At 39.4% G+C, this 22607-nt stretch overlaps 1 protein-coding gene and 1 pseudogene across 1 annotated transcript; both read left to right on the plus strand.

Annotated features, from left to right (window-relative positions):
• The first annotated feature begins 6676 nt into the window (after positions 1-6676).
• On the plus strand, positions 6677-10664 carry LOC117079558 (annotated as a pseudogene).
• On the plus strand, positions 7284-8997 carry LOC117079566 (ribosomal L1 domain-containing protein 1-like). The gene is given in 2 exon segments (XM_033203594.1): positions 7284-7326; positions 7329-8997. Coding segments are annotated over 2 exon segments (1530 nt in total). The 3' UTR covers positions 8816-8997.
• Positions 10665-22607: the final 11943 nt, after the last annotated feature.

Below are 22607 nucleotides of genomic sequence, written 5' to 3' on the forward strand. Positions count from 1 at the left end.
TTCTACCTGGCGGTTAGTGCTGAGAGTGCTGAGTGTGTGCTCTGGGCTTGGAACACACATTTATTATTAAAAAATAAAAACAGGCATATTAAGATGGCCGAATAGGAACAGCTCCAGTCTCCAACTCCCAGTGCGAGCGACACAGAAGACCGGTGATTTCTGCATTTTCAACTGAGGTACTGGGGTCATCTCACTAGGGAGTGCCGGACAATCGGTGCTGGTCAGCTGCTGCAGCCCGACCAGCAAAAGCTGAAGCAGGGCGAGGCATCGCCTCACCTGGGAAGCGCAAGGGGGAAGGGAATCCCTTTTCCTAGCCAGGGGAACTGAAACACACAACACCTGGAAAATTGGGTAACTCCCACCCCAATACTGAGCTTTAAGCAAACGGGCACACCAGCAGATTATACCCACACCTGGCCGGGAGGGTCCCACGGCCACGGAGCCTCCCTCATTGCTAGCACAGCAGTCTGTGATCTAACTGCAAGGCAGGAGCGAGGCTAGGGGAGGGGCGCCCGCCATTGCTGAGGCTTAAGTAGGTAAACAAAGCCGCTGGGAAGCTCGAACTGGGTGGAGCTCACAGCAGCTCAAGGAAACCTGCCTGTCTCTGTAGAATCCACCTCTGGGGACAGGACACAGCTAAACAACAACAACAACAAAAGCAGCAGAACCCTGTGCAGATGCAAACGACTCTGTCTGACAGCTTTGAAGAGAACAATGGATCTCCCAACACGGAGGTTGAGATCTGAGAACGGACAGACTGCTTGCTCAAGTGGGTCCCTGAACCCTGAGTAGCCTAACTGGGAGACATCCCCCACTAGGGGCAGTCTGACACCCCACGCCTCACAGGGTGTTGTACACCCCTGAGAGGAAGCTTCCAAAGTAAGAATCAGACAGGTACACTCGTTGTTCAGCAATATTCTATCTTCTGCAACCTCTGCTGCTGATACCCAGGCAAACAGGGTCTGAAGTGGACCTCAAGCAATCTCCAACAGACCTACAGCTGAGGGTCCTGACTATTAGAAGGAAAACTATCAAACAGGAAGAACACCTATACCAAAACCCCATCAGTACGTCACCATCATCAAAGACCAGAGGCAGATAAAACCACAAAGATGGGGAAAAAGCAGGACAGAAAAGCTGGAAATTCAAAAAATAACAGCGCAACTCCACCTGCAAAGGAGCGCAGCTCATCGCCAGCAATGGATCGAAGCTGGTCAGAGAATGACTTTGACGAGATGAGAGAAGAAGGCTTCAGTCCATCAAACTTCTCAGAGCTAAAGGAGGAATTACGTACCCAGTGCAAAGAAACTAAAAATCTTGAAAAAAGAGTGGAAGAATTGATAGCCAGAATAATTAATGCAGAGAAGGTCATAAACGAAATGACAGAGATGAAAACTATGACACGAGAAATACGTGACAAATGCACAAGCTTCAGTAACTAGCTCGATCAACTGGAAGAAAGAATATCAGCGATTGAAGATCAAATGAATGAAATGAAGCAAGAAGAGAAACCAAAAGAAAAAAGAAGAAAAAGAAATGAACAAAGCCTGCAAGAAGTATGGGATTATGTAAAAAGACCAAATCTACATCTGATTAGGGTGCCTGAAAGTGAGGGGGAAAATGGAACCAAGTTGGAAAACACTCTTCAGTATATCATCCAGGAGAACTTCCCCAACCTAGTAGGGCAGGCCAACATTCAAATTCAGGAAATACAGAGAACACCACAAAGATACTCCTCGAGAAGAGCAACTCCAAGACACATAATTGCCAGATTCACCAAAGTTGAAATGAAGGAAAAAATCTTAAAGGCAGCCAGAGAGAAAGGTCGGGTTACCCACAAAGGGAGCCCATCAGACTAACAGCAGACCTCTCGGCAGAAACTCTACAAACCAGAAGAGAGTGGGGGCCAATATTCAACGTTCTTAAACAAAAGAATTTTAAACCCAGAATTTCATATCCAGCCAAACTAAGCTTCATCAGTGAAGGAGAAATAAAATCCTTTACAGATAAGCAAATGCTTAGAGATTTTGTCACCACCAGGCCTGCCTTACAAGAGACCCCGAAGGAAGCCCTAAACATGGAAAGGAACAACCGGTACCAGCCATTGCAAAAACATGCCAAAATGTAAAGACCATCGAGGCTAGGAAGAAACTGCATCAACTAACGAGCAAAATAACCAGTTAATATCATAATGACAGGATCAAGTTCACACATAACAATATTAACCTTAAATGTCAATGGACTAAATGCTCCAATTAAAAGACACAGACTGGCAAACTGGATAAAGAGTCAAGACCCATCAGTCTGCTGTATTCAGGAGACCCATCTCACATGCAGAGACATACATAGGCTCAAAATAAAGGGATGGAGGAAGATCTACCAAGCAAATGGAGAACAAAAAAAAAGCAGGGGTTGCAATCCTAGTCTCTGATAAAACAGACTTTAAACCATCAAAGATCAAAAGAGACAAAGAAGGCCATTACATAATGATAAAGGAACAGGAAGAGCTAACTATCCTAAATACATATGCACCCAATGCAGGAGCACCCAAATTCATAAAGCAAGTCCTTAGAGACTTACAAAGAGACTTAGACTCTCATACAATAATAATGGGAGACTTCAACACTCCACTGTCAACATTAGACAGATCAACGAGACAGAAAGTTAACAAGGATATCCAGGAATTGAACTCAGCTCTGCACCAAGAGGACCTAATAGACATCTATAGAACTCTCCACCCCAAATCAACAGAGTATACATTCTTCTCAGCACCAAATCACACTTATTCCAAAATTGACCACATAATTGGAAGTAAAGCATTCCTCAGCAAATGTACAAGAACAGAAATTATATCAAACTGTCTTTCAGACCACAGTGAAATCAAACTAGAACTCAGGGCTAAGAAACTCAATCAAAACTGCTCAACTACATGGAAACTGAACAACCTGCTCCTGAATGACTACTGGGTACATAACAAAATGAAGGCAGAAATAAAGATGTTCTTTGAAACCAATGAGAACAAAGATACAACATACCAGAATCTCTGGGACACATTTAAAGCAGTGTGTAGAGGGAAATTTATAGCACTAAATGCCCACAAGAGAAAGCTGGAAAGATCTAAAATTGACATTCTAACATCACAATTAAAAGAACTGGAGAAGCAACAGCAGACACATTCAAAAGCTAGCAGAAGGCAAGAAATAACTAAGATCAGAGCAGAACTGAAGGAGACAGAGACACAAAAAACCCTCCAAAAAATCAATGAATCCAGGAGTTGGTTTTTTGAAAAAATCAACAAAATTGACAGACCGCTAGCAAGACTAATAAGGAAGAAAAGAGAGAAGAATCAAATAGACGCAATAAAAAATGATAAAGGGGATATCACCACCGACCCCACAGAAATATAAACTACCATCAGAGAATACTATAAACATCTATACGCAAATCAACTAGAAAATCTAGAAGAAATGGATAATTTCCTGGACACTTACACTCTCCCAAGACTAAACCAGGAAGAAGTTGAATCCCTGAATAGACCAATAGCAGGCTCTGAAATGGAGGCAACAATTAATAGCCTACCAACCAAAAAAAGTCCAGGACCTGATGGATTCACAGCTGAATTCTACCAGAGGTACAAGGAGGAGCTGGTACCATTCCTTCTGAAACTATTCCAATCAATAGAAAAAGAGGGAATCCTCCCTAACTCATTTTATGAGGCCAACATCATCCTGATACTAAAGCCTGGCAGAGACACAACAAAAAAAGAAAATTTTAGACCAATATCCCTGATGAACATCGATGCAAAAATTCTCAATAAAATACTGGCAAACCAGATTCAGCATCACATCAAAAAGCTTATCCACCATGATCAAGTGGGCTTCATCCCTGGGATCCAAGGCTGGTTCAACATTCGCAAATCAATAAACGTAATCCAGCATATAAACAGAACCAAAGACAAGAACCACATGATTATCTCAATAGATGCAGAAAAGGCTTTTGACAAAATTCAACAGCCCTTCATGCTAAAAACGCTCAATAAATTCGGTATTGATGGAACGTATCTCAAAATAATAAGAGCTGTTTATGGCAAACTCACAGCCAATATCATACTGAATGGGCAAAAACTGGAAACATTCCCTTTGAAAACTGGCACAAGACAGGGATGCCCTCTCTCACCACTCCTATGCAACATAGTGTTGGAAGTTCTGGCTAGGGTAATCAGGCAAGAGAAAGAAATCAAGGGTATCCAGTTAGGAAAAGAAGAAGTCAAATTGTCCCTGTTTGCAGATGACATGATTGTATATTTAGAAAACCCCATCGTCTCAGCCCAAAATCTCCTTAAGCTGATAAGCAACTTCATCAAAGTCTCAGGTTACAAAATTAATGTGCAAAAATCACAAGCATTCTTATACACCAGTAACAGACAAACAGAGAGCCAAATCATGAATGAACTTCCATTCACAATTGCTTCAAAGAGAATAAAATACCTAGGAATCCAACTTACAAGGGATGTAAAGGACCTCTTCAAGGAGAACTACAAATCACTTCTCAGTGAAATAAAAGAGGACACAAACAAATGGAAGAACATACCATGCTCATGGATAGGAAGAATCAATATCGTGCAAATGGCCATACTGCCCAAGGTTATTTATGGATTCAATGCCATCCCCATCAAGCTACCAATGACTTTCTTCACAGAATTGGAAAAAATGGCTTTAAAGTTCATATGGAACCAAAAAAGAGCCTGCATTGCCAAGGCAATCCTAAGTCCAAAGAACAAAGCTGGAGGCATCACGCTACCTGACTTCAAACTATACTACAAGGCTACAGTAACCAAAACAGCATGGTACTGGTACCAAAACAGAGATATAGACCAATGGAACAGAACAGAGTCCTCGGAAATAATACCACACATCTACAGCCATCTGATCTTTGACAAACCTGAGAGGAACAAGAAATGGGGAAAGGATTCCCTATTTAATAAGTGGTGCTGGGAAAATTGGCTAGCCATAAGTAGAAAGCTGAAACTGGATCCTTTCCTTACTCCTTATACAAAAATTAATTCAAGATGGATTAGAGACTTAAATGTTAGACCTAATACCATAAAAACCCTAGAAGAAAACCTAGGTAGTACCATTCAGGACATAGGCATGGGCGAGGACTTCATGTCTAAAACACCAAAAGCAATGGCAGCAAAAGCCAAAATTCACAAATGGGATCTAATTAAACTAAAGAGCTTCTGCACAGCAAAAGAAACTACCATCAGAGTGAACAGGCAACCTACTGAATGGGAGAAAATTTTTGCAACCTACTCATCTGACAAAGGGCTAATATCCAGAACCTACAAAGAACTCAAACAAATTTACAAGAAAAAAACAAACAACCCCATCAAAAAGTGGGCAAAGGATATGAACAGATATTTCTCAAAATAAGACATTCATACAGCCAACAGACACATGAAAAAATGCTCATCATCACTGGCCATCAGAGAAATGCAAATCAAAACCACAATGAGATACCATCTCACACCAGTTAGAATGGCAATCATTAAAAAGTCAGGAAACAATAGGTGCTGGAGAGGATGTAGAGAAATAGGAACACTTTTACACTGTTGGTGGGATTGTAAACTAGTTCAACCATTATGGAAAACAGTATGGCAATTCCTCAAGGATCTAGAACTAGATGTACCATATGACCCAGCCATCTCATTACTGGGTATATACCCAAAGGATTATAAATTATGCCGCTATAAAGACACATGCACATGTATGTTTATAGCGGCACTATTCACAATAGCAAAGACTTGGAATCAACCCAAATGTCCATCTGTGACAGACTGGATTAAGAAAATGTGACACATATACACCATGGAATACTATGCAGCCATAAAAAAGGATGAGTTTGCGTCCTTTGTAGGGACATGGATGCAGCTGGAAACCATCATTCTTAGCAAACTATCACAAGAAGAGAAAACCAAACACCACATGTTCTCACTCATAGGTGGGAACTCAACAATGAGATCACTTGGACTCGGGAAGGAGAACCTCACAGATCGGGGCCTATCATGGGGAGAGGGGAGGGGGGAGGGATTGCATTGTGAGTTATACCTGATATAAATGACGAATTGATGGGTGCTGACGAGTTGATGGGTGCAGCACACCAACATGGCACAAGTATACATATATAACAAACCTGCACATTATGCACATGTACCGTAGAACTTCAAGTATAATAATAAAAAATAAAAAAATAAAAAATAAAAATCTAAAAAAGTCGTTTACCAACATCCCCACCCCCCGCCATTTTACAAAAAAATCAGCTCTCCCCCTCAAGAGACTTTTTTTTTTCTTCCTCTTTTATAAAATAACCCCGTGAAGCAGCGGAGACCGAACCCCCCCCCAACTCCCCCACCCGCCTGCAGCCCAGCAGCAGGTCCAAGAAGGAACCAAGAGACTAAGGCCTTCCCGCTGCCCAGACCCAACACCCCCACCCTCACTCCCAGCGGACAGCAGTCCTGCAGCCACTGAGTAGTTTTCAAGTCCGGTTGATTTTTGTCCCTCTGCGCTTGCCCCCACTCCCTCCCACCGGGTCCGGTCCGGACCCCAGACCCAGGCACTCGCTCTCTTCCTGTCACGGAAAGGTCGCGGCCTGTGACCCTGCGGATAGCTGTGCCGAGATGAACCCCAGAGCTCCCAGCTACACCATGGCCTAGTTCTATGTGGGGGACCTCCACCCCGACGTGACTGAGGCGATTCTCTAGGTTCAGCGTAGCTAGGTCTATCCTCTCCATCCGAGTCTGTAGGTACCTGATTACCAGCGGCTGCTTGGACTATGCCTATGTGAACTTCCAGCAGCCGGCAGACGCGGAGTGTGCTTTGTAAATTTTGATTTTATAAAGGGCAAGCCAGTACGCATCATGTGGTCTCAGCGTGAACCATCACTTTGCAAAAGTGGAATAGGCAATATATTCATTAAAAATCTGGACAAATCCATTGATAATAAAGCACTGTATGATACTGTTTCTGCTTTTGGTAACATCGTTTCATGTGAAGTGGTTTGTGATGAAAATGGTTCCAAGGGCCATGGATTTGTATGCTTTGAGATGCAGGAAGCATCTGAAAGAGCTATTGAAAAAATGAATGGGATGCTCCTAATGGTCGCAAAGTATTTGTTGGACAATTTAAGTCTCGTAAAAAACGGGAAACTGAACTTGGAGCTAGGGCAAAAGAGTTCACCAATGTTTACATCAAGAATTTTGGAGGTCTTCACGAGGTGAAAACAAGATGGAGGACTCGGCCTCCGCCCCTCCGTCTTCTTCAGCCGCGACTGAACCTCGGCCTCAACTCCAGGGACCCCGACAGCACGGAAGCAGCTGGACAAAGAGCAAGTTAGAAAGGCAGTGGATGCGCTCTTGACACATTGCAAGTCCAGGAAAAACAATTACCGGTTGCTGTTGAATGAGAGTGAAAATTTATTTTTAATGGTGGTATTATGGAAAATTCCAAGTAAAGAACTGAGAGTCAGATTGACCTTGCCTCATAGCATTCGATCAGATTCAGAAGATATCTGTTTATTTACGAAGGACGAACCCAATTCAGCTCCTGAAAAGACAGAACAGTTTTATAGAAAGCTTTTAAACAAGCATGGAATTAAAACCATTTCTCAGATTATCTCCCTCCAAACTCTAAAGAAGGAATATAAATCCTATGAAGCCAAGCTCTGCCTTCTGAGCAGTTTTGACTTCTTCATTACTGATGCCAGAATTAGGCGGCTCTTACCCTCACTCATTGGGAGACATTTCTATCAAAGAAAGAAAGTTCCAGTATCTGTAAACCTTCTGTCCAAGAATTTATCAAGAGAGATCAATGACTGTGTAGGTGGAACGGTCTTAAACATTTCTAAAAGCGGTTCTTGCAGTGCTATACGTATCGGTCACATTGGAATGCAAATTGAGCACATCATTGAAAACATTGTTGCTGTCACCAAAGGACTTTCAGAAAAATTACCAGAGAAGTGGGAGAGCGTGAAACTCCTGTTTGTGAAAACTGATAAATCGGCTGCCCTTCCCATCTTTTCCTCATTTGTCAGCAATTGGGATGAAGCCACCAAAAGATCTATGCTTAATAAGCGGAAAAAAGAGGCAAGGAGAAAATGAAGAGAGAAAAATTTTGAAAAACAAAAGGAGAGGAAAAAGAAGAGGCAGGCTAGGAAGTCTGCATCAGTTCTTAGTAAAGATAATGTGGCACCTGAAAGTGGTGATACTACAGTGAAGAAACCTGAATCGAGGAAGGAACAGACCCCAGAGCACGGGAAGAAAAAACGTGGCAAAGGAAAAGCCCAAGTTAAAGCAACAGATGAATCTGAAGATGAAATTCCACAGCTGGTACCAATAGGAAAGACGACTCCAGCTAATGAAAATGTAGAGATTCAAAAACATGCCACAGGAAAGAAGTCTCCAACAAAGAGTCCTAATCCCAGTACACCTCGTGGGAAGAAAAGAAAGCCCTTGCCAGCATCTGAGACCCCAAAAGCTGCAGAGACCCCAGGGAAAGGCCCAGGGAAGAAGCCAACGATCAAAGAAGAGGCAGTGAGGGAAAAAAATCCTTCACTGGGGAAAAAAGATGCGAGACAGACTCCGAAAAAGCCAGAGGCCAAGTTCTTCACCACTCTTAGTAAATCTGTGAGAAAAGCTTCCCACACCCCCCAAAAATGCCCAAAAAACCCAAAGTACCCCAGTCGACCTAAAGTCAGTGATTTAGCTGGAAGGAAACTTCAGTGCTGTCTCCAGAGCTTTTTAGAAATACTCAGATCTTGACCCCCTTTGTAAGCTTCTGCAAGCGTCAGGCCTGGACTTCAAGATTTTTTAAAACCTCCATAAGTAGTCCAGGCGCGGTGGCTCACGCCTGTAATCCCAGCACTTCAGGAGGTCGAGGATGGTGGATCATAAGTTCAAGAGATTGAGACCATCCTGGCCAACATGGTGAAACCCCGTGTCTATTAAAAATACAAAAATTAATTGGGCATGGTGGCGAGCGCCTGTAATCCCAGCTACCAGGGAGGCTGAGGCAGGAGAATTGCCTGATCCTGGGAGGCAGAGGTTGCAGTGAGCCGAGATTGAGCCACTGCACTCCAGCCTGATGACAGAACAAGACTCCATCTCAAAAATAAATAAATAAAAATAATAAAACCTTAAAAAAATTTTTTTGGAGAAGACATTGATGATGAACGCCTTAGGAATCTGTTTGGCAAGTTTGGGCCTGCCTTTAGTGTGAAAATAATGATTGATGAAAGTGGAAAATCTGCAGGATTTGGATTTGTAAGCTTTGAAAGGCATGACGATGCGCAGAAAGCTGTGAATGAGATTAATGGAAATGGAGCTCAAGGGAAAACAAATTTACATTGATCAAGTTCAGAAAAATGTGGAACAGCAAACGGAACTTAAGCACAAATTTGAACTGATGAAGCAAGATAGGATAACAAGATACTAGAGTGTTAATCTTTATGTGAAAAATCTTGATGATGGTATTGATGATGAACATCTCCAGAAAAGTTTTCTCCATTTGGTACAATCACTAGTGCAAAGGTTATGATGGAGGGTGGTCGCAGCAAGGGTTTGGTTTTGTATGTTTCTCCTCCCCAGAAGAAGCCACTAAAGCAGTTACAGAAATGAATGGTAGAATTGTGGCCACAAAGCCATCGTATGTAGCTTCAGCTCAGCGCAAAGGAGAGTGCCAGACTCACCTCACTAACCAGTATAGGCAAAGAATGGCAAGTGTATGAACTGTGCCCAACCCTGTAATCAACCCCTACCAGCCAGCACCTCTTTCAGGTTACTTCATGGCAGCTATCTCACAGTTTCAGAACTTTGCTGCATACCATCTTCCTAGCCAAATTGCTCAACTAAGACCAAGTCCTCACTGGACTGCTCAGGGTGCCAGACGTCATCCATTCCAAAATACGCCCGGTGCTACCCGCCCAGCTGCTCCTAGACCACCATTTAGTACTATGAGACCAGCTTCTTCACAGGTTCCACGAGTCAACACAGTGTGTTGCTAACACATCAACACAGACAATGGGTCCACGTCCTGCAGTTGCAGCTGCTGCAGTCACTCCTGCTGTCTGCACCTTTACACAGTTATAAATATGCTGTGGGAGTTCGCAATCCTCAGCTACATCTTAATGCACAGCCACAAGTTACAATGCAACAGCCTACTGTTCAAGTACAAGGTCAGGAACCTTTGACTGCTTCCATGTTGGCTTCTGCCCCTCCTCAAGAGGAAAAGCAAATGTTGGGTGAATGGCTGTTTCCTTTTATTCAAGCCACGCACCCTACTCTTGCTGGTAAAATCACTGGCATGTTGGAGACTGATAATTCAGAACTTCTTCATAGGCTCGAGTCTCCAGAGTCACTCCGTTATAAGATTGATGAAGCTGTAGCTGTACTACAAGCCCATCAAGCTAAAGAGGCGTATCAGAGAGCAGTTAACAGTGCCACTGGTGTTCCAACTGTTTAAAATTGATCAGGGACCACGAAAAGAAACTTGTGCTTCACCGAAAAAAAATATCTAAACATCGAAAAACTTAAATATTATGGAAAAAAAATTGCAAAATATAAAATAAATAAAAAAGGAAGGGAAACTTTGAACCTTATGTACTGAGAAAATGCCAGGTCTAGCAAATGTAATGTTAGTCCTAGATTACTTACTGATTTAAAAACAAAACAAAAATCCCCACAAAAATAATAAAATATTAAAAAAATTGATGTTTTATAGACCCTGGGAAACAGAATTTTCAGCAAGTACAAAAATTTAAAGCATTCCTCTCTTTAATTTTGTAATTCTTCACTGTGGAATGGCTCAAAATGTCAGTTCTATTTTAAGTAACAGAATTGATAACTGAGCAAGGAAACGTAATTTGGATTCCAAAATTCTTCCTCCAAAAAAATTCCTTAAACAGTGACAACAAAAAAAAATTCACCTATGGGCATGGTCTCTCTTAATCATACCTACGACTATAGTACTAGAGAACATTGAAATTAAAATTCAATCTGAACCTTTGAGAATGGTCAGTTTTGATGAATTGGTAGATTCAATAGCTTAGTCCTAGCTAAAATCATCTTCTGACATTGATAGACCAAAGACCCTTGGGCCAGACTACCTGTGTTAGAATTCCAAATCTTTCTTGTACCTCCATTGTGACTTTTGTCAGATAATTTAACCTCTTTTGCCTCAGTTTTCTTATCTGTAAAATTGGGTTAAGAAACCTTATGTGGTAGGACGTTGTGAGAATTAGATTCATGTATGTCATGTGCCTAAAACAACACCTGGCATCTAGTAAAGCTCTTGATTATTGTTATCTCTTACTAATATTTGTTTGTGATGCAATACAGAATTAATTTATTCTTTCAAGTAATTCCCTTAGCATTGATGGTTTTATCCTTTATATAACTCACTTTCATAATTGTGGCTGTTTTGTACAGTAACTCAGTCCCAATAAACACCTCCATCTTTTTGTTCTTCCATTATTATGTTATTAGATTTCTGCTATTAGCATGATCTCTAGAAATGCCCTTCACTCAGAAATCATTCTAGAGTTCTGAAGTGAGAAAAGCTTTAGATGGCCTATCTTTCTTTTCTTTTCTTTATAAAAACACATATTCTACTATTATAGATCCCAGGCATTCATTTTATTTCTTTTGTATGCTACCTATTAAGTAAAACAATTTTTTTTTTAATAAGGATACCTGCAGTTCATACAAAAACACTACTCATCCCTCGAATTTCTCTATTTACATGCTTTTCTCATAATTTTCTTGGACATGGGCAGTTTTGATTTTCCTCAGCACCTTGAGTGTGAGATATGGACAGCAAGTGCCCAAAACCTTATTACCTAGGTTAAAAGGCCTTGGGAGACATGAACAGACTCGTAGGCACCATACATCAGTCATACTGCAACTTTTACCATCTCACTGTGCAATAACCCCTTAACACTCAATACAATTGAAAAAGGTTGTGGACAATATAAATATCATCTTTCTCTCCAGGCATAAAAATAACCACATTTAAAGAAAATATTTGAAAAAAAAGATGGGACTTAGGAATTAGGGTTATGTATCCCAGAGACAAGATTACTATGGAAGACTTCAAGTTTATGAGGGATTATTATGTAGAAAATAGGGACCAGCTATTCTCTATCTCTAAAGAATCCCAAAGAGATGACTAAACCTCAGCATGAAGTAATAGGTTAAGTATGAAGAAGAATTTCTTGATGGTGAGTGTGAAATATTGAAAGAAAACTCTTCCAGGAAATACCTGGAAATCTGAAAGAACATTAAGAGCAGAATGATGATTTTCCTGGCATATTCTCTGCATTTGAAATCTACAAAAGCCTTGTGCTTTTATGAAATGTGAAATAACATAACTACGTTTCTCACTATGCGTCTCAAACATGCTAAGGCATTGCCTATTTGTGGTACTGTGTGCCGTATCTATTTTCTATACATGGTATATAATTCATATTTTGTTTTCTTCCATGGTTCTAGTGATGCAGTTTGGGAAGAGCATAGGCCTTGGAATCAGCCATAACTTGGCAGGTATCCTAGCTCTACTATTTGGATTCAGAGATCTTGCTTAATCTCTCTGAGATTTGGTCTTCTATTATAATGGACAATAATTAAGGAATAAACTAGTCAATGTATTTGTGTAGCAAATACAATTTTAGGGCATAGTAGTTAATACATATTAAAAATGTATTTAAAAACATATGCATATATACATGTGCCTACATTATATAGGGATACTTTATAAACAAAGCTCCAACACAGTGAGCCATAATCACACCAAAAAGAAAAGCTCCAACATATAGGAAACAAAAGTCCCTGAACAGATTCATAAATGTATATCTTACATTAAAATATTTCTTCTGTAAAACATTTTACTGTATAGTTTATTTTATTTTGAGACAGTCTTGCTTTGTCACCTAGGCTGGAGGTCAGTGATACAATCACGACTCACTGCAGCCTCAACTTCCTGGGCTCAAACAATCCTCCCGCCTCAGTTTCTTGTGCAGCTTGGACCACAGACATGTGGTCCAAGCTAATTTAAAAGAATGTTTTGTAGAGATGGGGTTTTACTATGTTGCCCACGTTGGTCTCAAACTCCTGGGCTCAAGCGATGTGCCCCCATCAGCTGATATTACAGGTATGAGCCACTGTGCTGGTGGAATCATCTTAAACAGCAAAATATCACCTGGGAATTTATTTTATTTATTTGTTTGTTTGAGATGGAGTTTTGCTCTTGTTGCCCAGGCTGGAGTGCAACAGCTCGATCTTGGCTCACTGCAACCTCTGCCTCCCGGGATCAAGCGATTCTCCTGCCTCAATCTCCCAAGTAGCTGGGATTATAGGCTCCTGTCACCACGCCTGCCTAATTTTTTTGTATTTCTGGTAGAGATGGGGTTTTGCCATGTTGGCCAGTCTGGTCTCGAACTCCTGGTCTCAGGTGATCTGCCCACCTCGGCCTCCCAAAATGCTGAGATTACAGATGTGAGCCACTGTGCCCGGCACCACTTGGAAATTTAAAAATTCTCTTAAACAATTTCTTGATTAAAGAGAAAATCAAATTTTAAAGGTCAGAATATCTAAAAGATACCATTAATTAAAGTATTATGTGTTAGAACTCAAGCTAATGCTGTGTTCAGAGAAAAAATATATAACCCTAAATGTTTTCACAGATAAGCAAGAACAGATGAGAACAAATAAATTGTCACATTTTAAAAACTAGACAAAGAACAAGAAATTAAACCTAAGAAAAATTAAGGAAAAGAACAAATAAAAATAAAAGGAAACATTAATGAAATGTAAACAGAAAAAGCAAGAAACTAAGAAATACATTCAAGAGCTAGTTTTCAAAAATTAGTTAAAGCAGACAACCCACAGAGAGGGAGAAAATCTTCACAACTTATACAGCTGACAAAGGACTAATATCTACAAGGAACTCAAACGAATCAGCAAGTAAAAACAAAACAAAACAAACACCAAAAAATCACACCAAAAAGTGGCTAAAGACATGAATAGACAGTTCTGAAAAGAAGATATACAAATGGCCAAAAAACATATGGAAAAATGCTCAACATCACTAATAATCAGGGAAATGCAAGTCAAAACCACAATATGATACTACCTCACTCCTGCAAGAATGGCCATAATCAAAAAATCAAAAAATAATAAGTGTTGGCGTGGTTGTGGTGAAAACAGGACACTTAAGAAAATTATATATATATAATTTTGGTGTATATATATATATGGTATATATATATGGTGTATATATATACATGGTGTGTGTGTGTATATATATACCATGAAATACTATTCAGCCATATAAAGGAATGAAATAATGGCATTTGCAGCAACCTGGATGTTATTAGAGACTGTTATTATAAGTGAAGTAACTCAGGAATGGAAAACCAAACATCGTATGTTCTCACTCATATGTGGAAGCTAAGCTATGAGGACTCAAGAGCGTAAGAATGATACACTGGACTTTGGGGACTTGAGGGAAAAAGTGGGGATGGCAAGGGATAAAAGACTACACATTGGGTACAGTGTATGAAAAATTCAGAAATCACCACTAAAGAACTTACCCATTATGGAGAAATAGGAACACTTTTACACTGTTGGTGGGACTGTAAACTAGTTCAATGATTGTGGAAGACAGTGTGGCAATTCCTCAAGGAATCTAGAACTAGAAATACCATTTGACCCAGCCATCTCATCACTAGGTATATACCCAAAGGATTGTAAATCACGCTGCTATAAAGACACATGCACACGTATGTTCATTGTGGCACTATTCACAATAGCAAAGACTTGGAACCAACCCAAATGTCCATCAATGATAGACTGGATTAAGAAAATGTGGCACATATACACCATGGAATACTATGCAGCCATAAAAAAGGATGCATTCATGTCCTTTGTAGGGACATGGATGAAACTGGAAACCATCATTCTAAGCAAACTATCACAAGGACAAAAAACCAAACACCGCATGTTCTCACTCATAGGTGGGAACTGAACAATGAGAACACTTGGACATGGGAAGGGTAACATCACACACTGGGGCCTGTCGTGGGGAGGGTGTAGAGGGGAGGGATAGCATTAGGAGATATACCTAATGTAAATGGCGAGTTAATGGGTGCAGCACACCAACATGGCACATGTGTACATATGTAACAAACCTGCATGTTGTGCACATGTACCCTAGAACTTAAAGTATAATAAAATAAACCAAAAAACAAAAAACAAAAAAAGAACTTATCCATGTAACCAAACACCACCTGCTCCCCAAAACCTATTGAAATAAAAATAAAAGCAGAGGAAAGAAAAACTGGTTAAAACAAGCAAAGCACAATTACACAAAATGAGAAACAAGAATAGAGAAATTACCACAAATACAGAGGAAATGGGAATAATTGACTCTGTTCAACGAGACTGAAGTGAAGTGGAATAATTTTAGAAAAAGGTAAATTGATAAAACCATCTCAGAAGAGGAAGGTCATTTAGTACATTTAGAGATCATTGACTATAAGGAGATAGATAAAAGTTGTTAAAAGCACTAATGCCTCCCTAATGAAAGCATTCTTCTGTCAGTACAAGTTGATGCTATTATTAAAAAGGAAAAAAAGAGATATGGAAATTGGAAAGCAGGAGATAAAATTATTGTTTGTAGATAACGATTGTATATATCAAAACCCAAGAGAATCAACTGAAAAATTCCTAATGACCATAAGCAAATTTGCTATCTGTATACAAAATCCATATAACAAAGTATGATAGCATGTATACCTACCATGTACCCACAAAAATTTAAAATATAATTTAAAACATTTTAAAAAGTATGATGCGTAAAACATAATAATCACCAAAAATAATTTTAGAAGAGAATAAACTTGATAAGAAATGTGCAAAAGTTTTATGAAGAAAGTTTTGACACACGACCGAGGGACGTCAAAGAAGGCTTGACTAAATGGAAAGGCATTTCCTGTTCTTGGAAAGGTAGACTGAATATCACAACATTTTACTCATTCCTAAATTAATCTCTATACTTCATGCAAGTCAGTTAGAAATAACAACAGGAGTCTTCCTCCTTCTCCTCCACTTCCTCCTCCTCCACTTCCCCCTCCTTCACCTTTTCTGTGAGGGGTGGGGGTGGGGATTAAATAAATTGATTTGAAAATTCAAAAGGAAAGTTAAACATGCCAGAATAGCCAAAATCATTACAAAAATAAGAGTAATAAAAGGAACAAGGCATACAGATTTTATTACTGTATTTATTCATTTTTGTCTCTGTCACCCAGGCTGGAGTACAGCAGCAAGAGCTCAGTTCAGTGTAACTTCCGCCTCCCAGGTTCAAGTGATTCTCCTGCCTCAGCCTCCTGAGTAGCTGGGACTGCAGGTGCACATCACCATGCCTGGCTAATTTTTGTATTTTTAGTAGAGATGGGATTTCACCATGTTGACCGGGCTGGTCTTGACCTCCTGACATCAAGTGATCGGCCTCCTTTAGGCTTCCCAAAGTGTTGGGATTACAGGGCTGAGCCATTGCTCCTGGCCCCAGATTATAAAACATATTTTAAAGCTGAAATATTTAAAACCCATTGTTACTAGGGCATGAAAAGACAGGTCATTGGTTAAAAGCTGGCAACTCAGAGAAATAGATTCAGTTTTATATCTTTTTTCTTAGGGTGTTTTCCTATCTTTTATTTTTTCATTTTTTATTATGCTTTAGGTTCTGGGATACATGTTCAGAACGTGCAGGTTTGTTATGTAGGTATACATATGCCATGGTGGTTTGCTGCATCCATCAACTGGTCATCTACATTAGGTATTTCTCCTAATGCTATTCCTCTGCTTGCCCCTCACCCTCCGACAGGCCCCGGTGTGTGATGTTCCCCTCCCTGTGTCTATGTGTTCTTACTGTTCACTTCCCATTTATAAGTGAGAACATGTGGTGTTTGGTTTTCTGTTCCAATGTTAGTTTGCTGAGAATGATGGTTTTCAGCAGTTTTATATCTTTTTTTTTTTTTTTTTTGAGACAGAGTCTCGCTCTGTCGCCCAGGCTGGAGTGCAGTGGCCGGATCTCAGCTCACTGCAAGCTCCGCCTCCCGGGTTTATGCCATTCTCCTGCCTCAGCCTCCCGAGTAGCTGGGACTACAGGCGCCCGCCAATTCGCCCGGCTAGTTTTTTGTATTTTTTAGTAGAGACGGGGTTTCACCGTGTTAGCCGGGATGGTCTGGATCTCCTGACCTCGTGATCCGCCCGTCTCGGCCTCCCAAAGTGCTGGGATTACAGGCTTGAGCCACCGCGCCCGGCCAGTTTTATATCTTGATAGGAGTTTGGGTTATAAAGATGTAATTTCACTTTGTGAAATTCAGTGAATATGCAGTTAATATTTGTACGTTTCATTGTATATAGTTTCTCTTGAAAGAAAAAAATCGAAAAATAATATTGGAGTCTAATCTAATGATATGTATACTAAAGTATTTGTAGGGAATTAAGCTGCTATCTGCAATTCATTTAGAAACAAATAAGAAAGTCAGAAAATAAGATGGCTAGAGGGCTGCATATATGAAAAATTACGTAGTTATATAAAATTGTCTCAACATTGCTATATGCTTGAAATTTTTCATAATAAAATGTTGGAAAATAGACTCTAATATTTAAAGAAATTGGGTATACAATAAAGACAAAACTGCAAATTTGTAAGTTATAACATTATCTACAGAATGAGAGATTTTGTCTCCTATTATAACAGTTTCAGGAACCAGGATGCAGATGAGAAGGGTTGGGTGTAGACTGAGCTGCCCCTGGAATGACTCTTCCAGATTCTGTGGTGTCTCCTAGTGTTCTGACTTGTGAGGCTAAGGAGGAACTCCGGCACCCCAGCCCCTGAGAGCACTGTGCTGGGCCACTGCTTTCCTACTAGCAGGGGCCATGTTGGCTATGAGGCGAGCACAGGTCCAGCAACTACACACACACTCAAAGGGCTAGGAGAACAAAGTAAGCCTTTTAACAAAGCACATGTTGTGCAGGCCAAGGGCAGTTCTGTTCTTCAAGCATGGTGATTTTACTTTTTTTTGTTAAGTTGTTGTTTGTTTTGTTAAGTTGTTTGTTAACTTTTTTTGCTCCTTTGACTTTTTTTTTGTTAAGTTGCTCTTTTATAGCTAACAACTTTAGGATTTAAAACAGTTTATTCAGGAGTTCTGAGTAGTTTTTAAAGTGCTTTTACTTAGCTATTTGTCTTCTGTGTTTTTCAGTTACTCAACCCTAGATTTATATTTTTCAAAGACAACACAGAATGGGTGTTGGGGAAATGTGTCATTCTGCTATTCTGTGTACAGGGTTTCAAAAAAGTGGGATCCCTGGGGACTCACCTGAGCTTCAAGCAGTAGAAACTGTCAGCATGTGGAGAGAATTATCTAGGCTTCCTCAATATTTAAGGTGTACTTGGACTCTAATAGGTAAATTTGAGGCTGCTTTTATTTGGGGAATGGGGGTGAGAAAGAGCATATATATATTTTGGTGGCAAAAGGGAAACACTAGAAATTCAAATATATGAGAACTCTCTAGTTTTGAGAGCTCTCAGGGAGGGGCACACATTAAAGAAAACAGTTTACAGAATGTGTTCACAACTGAATTTATTTCTTTAGCATATCTTTCATTGAAAATGTCATCTTTGATGTCACCCTTTTACATCTTGAATAATTTTACCATTTGAATATGGAAATGCTGATGCACAATTTCTGAGAAAAACCTTCTCTATCTTTTGGTTTACATTTACTTGATTGATGGTATTGTGGACTTTTTAAACCATATGCCTGCCTGAGAAACTAGCACTGGAAAGCTTCCAGTGACAAAAGTCACCTAGCTCTGCCACTTACATGTAGTTCTCATTGGACATTATTTCCATGAGGTGTGAGGTATACAGTTAGCAAAGGACCAGCAAGTAAGATTTTAAAGAATGTGATTATAAAAAAGGAGAAATTGTTTGTAAAATCTAGTGTATGTGAGTGTTTAGGAAAGAAGCTGAAGGTGAACAGTGATAAACTGGACCCCAATCCCGATTTCAGCTGCTTTAAATCCTCTCTTTAGATTCACATTGAAAGCTTAAGGCCTCATGTGCATTTACTTGGCAACAGTTTCTGTGCTAAGTGCCTTACATATCCTGCCTCTTAATTCTAACAGAAACCTTAAAAAGTAGGTCTTTTCCATTTTACAGATAGAGAAACAGAGGCAAAGAGAGTTAAGTCATGTTAGGGTATAATTTTCAAAAGGATAAAATCATGACTCTCAGGTAAATATAAAAGGGACATATGTCCATTATTTTATTGAACTAATTAATTAATGAGGGAACAAGTAAGATGTCATAATCAGTTCAAAGAGCATTTAAGAAGTGATGGCAGTTATTGGCAACTTAACAAAGACATGTTAAGATAAAATTGCTGAGTTAGATGTAAAACTGGTTAATATTCAACAGGCCATCACTATTTTACATTGTCTGTTCCATTGGTTGGAAATTGTTTGCATCTCTACTGGACAAAACCCTGCAAATTAATCAGTAAATTCCTTAAGTATGAGACCTTTTAATCAAGGGTTAGGGTTAGGGTTAGGGTTGGGGTTGGGGTTGGGGTTGGGGTTAGGGTTAGGGTTGGGGTTAGGGTCAGGGTTAGGGTTAGGGTTAGGTTAGGGTTAGGGGTTAGGGTTAGGGTTAGGGATAGGGTTAGGGTTAGATGAACTAATTACAGGTCTAGACAATCCTAGGGGACTTTTGCCCCATATGATATTGAAAAGATCTGTTCCCACCTTTTTCCCTATTTCCAAGTTTGGAGAATTTTTTTTTTTTTGACAGTAACCTGTTCTCACAAATATTAGCTAATGGAGCAGAAATTTGAACCTCAGTCTCTGTGACTCCACAGACCTTGTACTCAACCCTTTGTTATGACTCAGCAATGAGTTCGTTTGTATTTTTAAGAATGTTGGAATCTATCAGGTCTTTGCAAATAATTCTTTTTCATAGCCAGGACTTCTCTGAAGCACAGAGATTCTCTGGAGCATGAAATCATCCAACTCAGTCAATAAACATCTATCTGAAGTAGCAGCACTTTTTGTTTCTGCTTTAGAGGAGATTGCTGATACCAGACTTGAAGAACATGAGCACTATGATAAGAATGACACTGAGACAACACTATTTTTATGTCTGTTTTTATCAATATTAAAACATTAGGACAATAGAAAAATTTAGGTTGAAAGCGTATTTTATTACCTGCTTTGCAAATGGCTTTAAGATTAGGTAATACCTTTTAGAATAAGAAATAGATAAATAAATGCTCACTTTTGGGCATACCCTCGCCAACCTTTTTCAACTTTTATGCTTTAAAGTAGGGTAATAATAGGGATCTTCAAACTGGGATCCAGAAAAAGGGATTTCGTATATAATCCCTGAACCCCTCATGTCATGCATCATATATAACCCCAAACACACCATGCTATGTGTTAGATTCAACTCCTGAACATATCATATCACCAGGATGAAGTCATGGATACCAAGAAAGCAGCATGGTGATGGCAGGTTGTCTTCAGACAAACTCTGAAGTTAGAAAAATCACCTCACCTTCCTAAGCGTTAGTTTGTTACCTCCTATGTGTGTAGTTGGACTAGATGGGAGGTTTCTAAACTTTTTAGCACCATGACCCCCAAATATGATGCCATATCATGCATGACTTAGTGTGTTCAGGGGTTACATATCATACATGGCATGGTGTGTTCAGGGGTTACAGATCATACATGATGGCATAATACATTCAGGAGTTATATATGATACATGGCATGGCACATTCATGGGTTACATTTGACAGAGAGATGCTATGGTTAAAGGAATCGAGAGAGAAAGGGAAGTGGATGGCTCAGACTTCTTTCCACCCTTTTCTCTCCTTCCCTTCTGGAAGGAATCAGGATTCAGTACAAAATTTGCAGGGCTCAGTGCAAAATAAAATTTGGGACTCTTTGTTAAAAAAAAAAAAAGAAAACATTAAATATACTAAAATATAAAGTTTTTTCCTTTAAAAAATTCAGTGAATTTCAAAACGTAATAGCTACAGCCAAGATAAATGAGCAGCATAAACTTACAAATTGTAAAAATAGTATTTTTTGTGTCATAATTTTATGTAGTACAATATATAATACTTAATAATCTGATATCATGATTATCATAAGATTTTTTTCTGACTCACATTTTTGCAAATTCACATGCAGGTATTAGATGATGCAAATTAATTTAAATTTTTAGCAACATCACTTTCTTTTTTTTCTTCAACTTTTATTTTTATTTTAAGTTTGGGGGTACGTGTGCAGGATGTGCAGGTTTGTTACATGCTGCTTTGCTGCAGAAATAATCCAATCACTTAGGTATTAGGCCCAGCATCCAAAATACAGCATACATCCGTATTTTTCCTAATGCTCTCCCTGCTTCCACCACCCCTCTCCAAATTTTAATGTATATAACTGAACACAGCATTAATTGCTCTTGGCAATTTCAAAATCACAAATCATTTTTGATAATTTTAATTTTAAGAAGATCTTTCTGCTAATGCAATGATTACTGGAGCTGTTAAAAGTATTTTATGGGTTGCAACAATATTGGGATAAATTTCTGATAAATTATGTCAAAATATACTTTTCAGTACATCTAGACCTGATGACTCTTGTTTTCTCTAGAAAAAGATGTAACTCTTGGTACAAATTTTCTGTAAGTCTGAATTTAATTTCAAATATAAATTTATATAATGATATTTCATTATTTCCCTTGATGCTTTTCATAACTTGTGGAGGTTGTACAAGAAACTTTCTAATTTGTGTATATTTCAAAATATCTGTTATGTATTCTATTGCTATATCTTCAATGACAAGAAAAAATTAATTTAAAAATTGTTTACCTCATTTATACATGGTTTATCCAGTGCTCCATATGATAATAGTGTTATTTTCCTTCAAACATGGTACGCTTAGAATTTAATTTCCATTTCTAAGCCCGTGGATATTTGTCTTGTAAGACTGAGCAGTTTTTTAAACTGAAGATTCTATAATATACTGCTGAAATTTACTACCTAAGCACCAACAGTTCCTGTCCTGGCATTTCTGCTGCTGTTACTGCTATTGCTGCTGTCACTACCATCATTCCGTACCAAGGTCCCAGCCTGGCTCTACTCCGCTGCTTCCCTTCACCTCTGGACTGTCCCAGTCACTGGCACACATATAGGGCCAACAGCTTTGGGTATGCTGTTTGCTGAGCCTGAAGCCCGAGCTACACACGTGCAGGCTGCTGCTGGACCCCTACAACATACCCACATACCAGTATATTGCCTCTGTTATTTGCATGCTCCCTTGTCCTACTGAATTTAACTTACAAAACACAATATGTTATTTTATTTTATTATTTTACTTTAAGTTCTGGGATACACGTGCAGAACGTGCTGGTTTGTTACATAGGTATACATGTGCCATGGTGGTTTGCTGCACCTTTAAACCCGTTGTCTAGGTTTTAAGCCACTCA

The sequence above is a fragment of the Trachypithecus francoisi genome, unplaced genomic scaffold (assembly GCF_009764315.1).
Source record: "Trachypithecus francoisi isolate TF-2019V2 unplaced genomic scaffold, Tfra_2.0 Lachesis_group0, whole genome shotgun sequence".
Classification (NCBI taxonomy): Eukaryota; Metazoa; Chordata; class Mammalia; order Primates; family Cercopithecidae; genus Trachypithecus; species Trachypithecus francoisi.